The 7110-nt window shown below is 36.4% G+C and overlaps 1 protein-coding gene across 1 annotated transcript; it reads right to left on the bottom strand.

Annotated features, from left to right (window-relative positions):
* Positions 1-1114: 1114 nt before the first annotated feature.
* On the bottom strand, positions 1115-2292 carry LOC147504511 (basic helix-loop-helix (bHLH) DNA-binding superfamily protein). The gene has a single exon (XM_086604065.1). It carries the CDS (start codon positions 2239-2241, stop codon positions 1336-1338), a length of 906 nt encoding a protein of 301 aa, XP_086460191.1. The 5' UTR covers positions 2242-2292; the 3' UTR covers positions 1115-1335.
* Between the last annotated feature and the right edge of the window lie 4818 nt (positions 2293-7110).

Consider the following 7110-nt stretch of genomic DNA (forward strand, 5'->3'; position numbering starts at 1 on the left):
TCTCTCGGAGTTTAATATTACAGTTTTGGGTGTTTATCATAAGTATTACTCCCTCACAATTATTACCGCAAGCCTTATAGATTCAAGGCCTTTCATATATTAATGTATAATAATGTACTAATAGGAATGTTTTTTCCTCAATCGATATATTTTTGTACATTATTACCGCCAAACCTTATAGATTCTAGGCCTCTCATATAATAATGTACTAAAAGGAATGTTTTTTCCTCAATCGATATAGATTTAGAGTGAGAGGTCATCGGTTATTGAATTCTTCATTGCAATGTGTTACTGATTTTCTGTTGAGGACGGGCAAACACACACCCGTGCGGCCTTGCTGAGCGCTACTTAAAACTTGAAGCAGGTTATTGAGTGCCTCACCCCTTCAGTCTTGCTGATTTGCAAGCCAAAGTCTGCTCACACTAAGTCACTAATGCATGGCAAGGACGGTAAATAGGAGTTTGCATCCCTATTATCCTCTTACTTGATTGAGAGGCTTTTAAAAACAAATAACAGAAATAAACACTGGAGGTGTTTGGAGTTTGGACTAAACTAGACAAAACAAAGAGCTCCTTAGCAGGTACTGTCTTTATGGCTCCATCTTGATTTAGAATTGCGCCGTTGTCCAAGATGCAAGCATTTCTCTATGAATGGAATTGTGTACTTGTGTCTTAAGCAAAAATTGGCTACACATCGACACTAAGAAAGGTAAGGATCCGGTAATCTATGATCCATTATTTAGTACCGAGCCACATGCTCATCATAAATAGTCAGAAATCAGCAGTCCAAACACAGTTATACACAGTGGGCTAGGATAAATCGGCAGGTGGGGGGTGTAGAATTTCGCGTTCAATTTATATGGACCCGGCCAGGACTAGACCACGTAATATTTGGTAGACAATAGGTCCCACACTCCCACTCACTCCCACAAAATGGCTAGAGTCAGGCTTCAACCCCCAGGCCAAAACAGACCTTTCCATCTTCTTTTCTGTTTTTTTTAAAAAAATAAAAATAACAGAACAAAATTAACAATCTAGCCATTACAACAACAACAACAAAAAATTGGGGAAAAAAAAATGGAAAATTGACAAGATTTCGAAAGGCAAAGTTCAGCTTTAATAGTCATCTCATATAACTGAATATTCAGGTAATCTCAAAAGTCACACTACATATTTTCACTTTAACCTCAACAAACAGACTAGCTACCTAATAACCACTCAACTACATTGCAATAGCCCAAAATTGCAAATATCCAAAATCAATAATAAACATGCATGCACAAATACTTAACTATAGCAAAAACTCTATTTAAAATCGATCAAAGTAATTATTTAATTAATCCCTTGAAGAAGCAGCCGCCAATAAAACCAATTTTTGAAGAAGATTCGCCTTAGCATCCGTAACCCTTTTCAAGAAAACCACCTGCTCTAGCGAAAACACACACGATTCTTTAGACGACAAAAAAGTCTGAGCCACAGGAGAGTTCACCAGAACCTGTAAAAGTTGCTGTCTATTCAGCTTTTCTAACCCCCCAAAACTCAAACCAGCTGCGTCATTATTACTACTATTTTCCATTAATGGTCTAAAACTTGACAAATAAGGCATGGACTGAAGAACACCAACTTGTGCTTGCAAAAACTTAATGTACTTTTGTGCCTCACCCAACATACTAGCCATATTCATTTTCTTCTCCCATGGCATTAGTTTTTCTAGTACTAGAGTTTTTTCACTAACCAGTTTACGTCGTTTTCGGGCTAGTTCACTTGATGGAATAACATTTGGGGTTGATGGTTTTGGGGTCTTTGGAAATGGTGTACTATTAGCATTGAATGGAGTGAGACACGACGATGGTTTTTTTCGCTTGAGACCATTTGATGAAGCTTCTGGGAGTTGGGTATCGAAGTTGGGTTGTTGGTATTCGATTGGTTCTGGTTTTGGGAGTTTGAGATTAAGATCAGGGAGGGAATCGAATATGGGTTGTTGTTGTTGTTGAAGTGAAGATGAAGATGAGCTATTATAAGTGAAACAGGTTAAAGGTAATGGTGCTAGTTCAGAAGTTGGGACTAAAGGTAAAGGGAAACCAAGTTGGAAATGAGAAGAAGCTGTTGGTTCATTATTGAAAAAACCTGATGAATAATGAGGATGAGGCTGAAAACTTAAACCCACTTTCTCATAGCTCGAAAATGAAGGAGGAAAACTAGGGAGTTCTGTTCCGAATGTCGATGAAAACTCTTGCTCCATCTTCAAAAATGAGATAAACCCTAAACCCTGAATATTTCTCTCTCTTGAAGAAGAAATGAGGAAGACGCTAGAGACTAGAGGGAGTGAAGAAGTTATAAACTTATAAGTGAGAGAATCACCGCTTCGTTATTCTTTAACACGTGTCCTATTTTGATACGGTTTCGTGTTTTCTGCAAAAAGGACGTTAAGGAACGAATGCTCTACTTTTTTCCGTTTCATTCGGTGAAGAAAGTAGATCACGTATTCCCGAGATTACTGACTTATCTTGTTGTCCGCTCTGTGTAGATCATTTTATCCAGGTGTCGTATTTCCTGTGTAGGAAAAAAGATATGGTGAACATAAATTAGAATAGAGATTGTGCGGACCACGTGTCTGTTGCAAGAACATTTAGGTATCGATCATAATTTACTGGAGGCAGCACTGTATCAGATTGAGGTGTAAATACGGCTGGACGATGGTAATGATTTGGACTCGTACTAAAAACCGACAGCTCGCAGAGCCCAGATTATTGTCGACTGTTTGTCTGGTGATTTTGTTTCGTGCTATTTTCGTGTAGTGAGTTTCAGCCGTCGATCTGACATTTTCTATTTGAAAAATGTGATTTAACGGTGAGATCAGCATCACGAAGCACGTCAGTGGAAGGATGTGGTCACGTGGGAGAGTGGCCGTCTGAAATTTCTGAAAAGTATCTACCATTGCATATTTGCATGCTTTGCCTATGGAAGTAGACTGTAGACTGTAGACTGTAGACTTATTATTACACACTTTACTTGCATGCCCTCAGGTGGCTTATTAACGAAAATGTTAACGTCTGAAGGAGTTGGTGCATCAATGGCATTGTAGTTATTTTGAAACTTTTCGAGGGTGGCTACCTCTTACTGTCAGACCAGTGACTACTGTCACGAGAAAACAGTACTCTGGTTGCTTTGCTGGGGAAACCAGCAGGCACTTCTTTTTCAAGAGATGAGGCTAAGTCCCTTGGTTCTAGGGATGGCTCTAGGGGTGGCTCTAGGGGTGTAATACGGACAGGACACGGGGCAATCCGGGTCAAATGATGATGGGTCGGGTTGGGACGGGTATAGGAGATACAAATCTAGTAGTTCCCAACGGGAGGGGGGGCGGGGCGGGGCGGGTTGAAGTGTCATGTCTTAGTACCATCATCCGATCTGTTGGGCCAGCTTACGAGGCGGGTCATCCGGGTCGGGTGGAAATTATTATTTTAACCCAATTTCACCCAAAAAACATTTCTAATTCTACAAGTAATATATTTCCAATTCACAACATAAAGAAAAAAATTGAATCAATCAATAAAAAAAACTTGAACTTGAACTCAAAACCATATCTGTAAATTTGAAACTTCTTTATCGTGATTTACCATTTCTAAATTGATTATTTTCCATAACATGATAAAATGAAGATGGGAGCGAGGATCCACAAAGCAATAAAATATAAACTAAAAGAATTCGAAATTAATACAAGGATGAATGATTCATCTTCTCCAAAATTCGAAAGTTGAATTTGAACTTTTGATATTTGCCCAATGTTCAAACTTGAATATTTGAAATTGATATTGAACTCATAAGTTTGTGTTCATATCTTCCAAATTCCTACAAAAGTTAAAAGAAAATATAAACAAAATACAAAAATATTAGAGTTAGAGTCTTGAAATTGTGCGGGTCAACGTCTTTTGACATGGTGCGGGTCGGGTCGGCTTTGAGCATAGAACCTACACCCATAGCCCGACCACATAAAAACGGCGGCAGGGCGGGGCGGGGCGGGTCTATTTTTGGGTCGGTGTGGGTTTGGGTGGCGGGTGAAGACCGAGTACCATACCGGATGATGGGTCAACAATTTTTTTTTACACTCCTACTTGGTTCTAATCCGGTTGAGTAAAAACACCTTCGAAGGGCCCATGACACATAACCTCTCTATTATTTTCCCATACTAAATAACCTCCCTGTTTTCCAAAAAAGAGCTAAAATCCGATCTACTATTTATTTCCTGTTTTATCTTATTTCCTTTTTTACCCTTTTGAGAAAATTCGTCGTCACTACAAGTTTACAACCAAGAAGAGCGTGGTTTATCCAAGCAGATGAAATATACAAGGTTTAACGTTCTTTTGTTGGCGAACTAAAGTTTGACACTGAAGAGATTCCATAATTTTTTCATTGAAGAATAAGGTTTGGCAATACACTTATTTGAACTTTTGATTCACCTCTTTTCAATCTTCTTTAAAATTTTTATTTTACTTGTTAGATAGATTCATGCCATGAAAAATGTATTGTCATGTTTTACATATATAGTGTTTCATTGGTGATATTGTCTTGTTTTAAAATGGCCGAGTTTTTTAAGTTTTACATATATATGACTATATAAAAATACATTTACATAGATTCATCAGTTTGCTAGAATAATGATTGTGATTCATCATTTTTTCTTTGTTGTTTGTAGCAAATGCAGACATGGATGGGACTGTTCTTTTTGTTATTATCTACGAGATGCAAAAGATGAGTGCCCGTGTTAGGACGAATTGTATTATTGCCGATTTGAAATGCACAATTTGTGAAAAGTGGTATGACCTTACTCTTTTGTCTGTAAACCATTCTTTTGTAAAGGATTCGAAGTGTATTTTAATAGATACTAACTCGGAGCTTCAATCTCTTGTTTGCTTCAATTTGGTTAAAGGTTTTAATACATTCTTAATAACAACATCGTCAAGAGATTTGGTTGCTAGTTGTTCTACTTCTAGAAATTTAGTTGCTAGTTGTTCTATTTCTAGAGATTTGGTTGCTAGTTCTTCTCGGTCTTATGCTGCGTGTGATGGAAAATATATAAAAATCGCTGCTTTGCCTATTTTAACTAGTGTAGGACATAGATTTCTTGGTGGTGCTACTATGTTTCGTGTTAAGCTTTTACATCATTGTCTTGTTAATCATTACTGAGTTTCTATTAAGAAGACTGATCTCGATAGAGTTACGGTTGAGTGTTATTTGAAGACTGAAATCGGGTGTCTATGGAGAGTTCACGCATTCAAGAAGTATAAGATGCCGAAGTTTTTTGAAATAAAGATAATAGAAGCAAAACACACATGTGGAGCTGGATTCATTGACGTTAACAATCCCCTAATGAATAGTAAACTTGTAAAGAATATTGTTTTAGATATGGTGAGAGACAAGCCTTTGATTAAGCCAGGTGAAATCACTGACCATTTTCTAAGGGATATGGTGTGAACTTGAATTATTACTTTGCGCATATCGGCATAGATCTTGCATTAAAGGAGATACATGGGGACCATGCTTTATCTTATCATCAGTTACATTGGTATGTTGGAAAGCTAAAAGAAACCAATCCAGGGAGTCATGTTTTTTTGGAAAAGAAATCAACAACAGGAAATTTCAAGAGATTATTTGTTGCATTTGGTGCTTGTATTCACAGCTTTAACTTCTATCGTCCTATGCTTTGTGATAAGAGCCCAAAACTATAGTTTTAACCCTTTAACAATATTGTTTTTAGACCAATTTTGTGATTAATAAGTAAGAGTTAGTACTGTTATCGTGTTCTTATGTATTTCAGGCATTGGAGTCGAATATGTGTAGAAATGCGCCCTTTTTGCAAGATAATAGAGTAAGGGTTGGTTGTTAAGAAGTTCTTTGATTAAAGGCCAAGATCCAAGGAGAAAAATCACATTTAAAGCCCGGTCAAAGCTAAAAAGTCAAAGTCAACGCACGCAGAAATAGCGCACAAAAGTCAGCAAAACTTCCGAAAGTCGTATCTTTGGACTCAGACTTCGGAATTGGTCCTACTTTATGTCAAAACGATCGGCTTGGAACGAGCTTTCTAATGGTCTAAGTGTTGACCCAATCAAAGGAGCATAAGTTGATGAAAGAACTGTTGAATTCAAATCCAACTCAAAACCCCTCTGTGGACTGAAGAAATTAGGTTTTGGGCTCGATTTTTCGGCCCAAAACATAGCTCCTCAGCCCATGCACGAAAAAGTAGATCTTGTCTCCTCCATTTCAAGACACAAGTCTTAGCTCTTAAGCATCTAATTTTTTTACTTAGCCATTATCCAATAACTTGTTTTAGATCTAGTTTTTACTTCATAGAATTAGTTTTCCATTCCAATAGATTAGTTAGAACAAAGAATGAATATTATTTAGAATCAGATTTAGTTTTATAATAAATTATTAGTTTTTCATTTCAATTTAGTTTATTGATTCAATCCTTATTTAGTTTTAGTTGTCTTAAATTCATAATTAGGTTGTCTTAATTTGATAATTAGTTAATCATCATCTTAGTTCTAGATTAGGTTTAAATCTTGTTTTAATTCATTTGGAATCATTATTATTATTGTTCAATTAGATTTATGAGTTTAATCATTTATTCAATAATGGGTTGTTCTATGTGTTCTTGTGTTAGAAATTATAATGTAATGATTCAAGGCTAAAACCTCCATTAGAGGGGTTTGAGGAAGCCTTGATGAAACTTGATTTCGATTAGCATAGAATAGATCGTAATATTCTATTCCATTCTAAAAAGTAATTAGTTCACCATGAGAATGGGTTTGATTGTTTTACATGCTAGTTGTTAGTTGGTAGAGATTACTATGAACAATTAGGGATTAGAAAGACCAAATTGTTATGTGAAAGCTTTGCAATTCGGATTACGACAATTCTTCGTTAGTAAATTAAGTCGAGTTAAAGTGGAATCAAATTCCCTTAATTCTTTATCTAGATTCGAACCTTAGTATTTGAATTGCAATCTTAGTATATAGAATATTTCGATTACGTCATTTCCATTGTTGTTAGCATAATTATACAATCCATACTCTCATTGACTTTGATAGAACTGATAATCTTAGTTAACGTG

Source organism: Coptis chinensis, chromosome 4 (assembly GCF_015680905.1).
Source record: "Coptis chinensis isolate HL-2020 chromosome 4, ASM1568090v1, whole genome shotgun sequence".
In the NCBI taxonomy this organism is placed as follows: Eukaryota; Viridiplantae; Streptophyta; class Magnoliopsida; order Ranunculales; family Ranunculaceae; genus Coptis; species Coptis chinensis.

Bases quoted from the DNA above. Each gene is read 5' to 3' on its own strand.
- LOC147504511 (XM_086604065.1), bottom strand. From the start codon at position 2,241: ATGGAGCAAGAGTTTTCATCGACATTCGGAACAGAACTCCCTAGTTTT.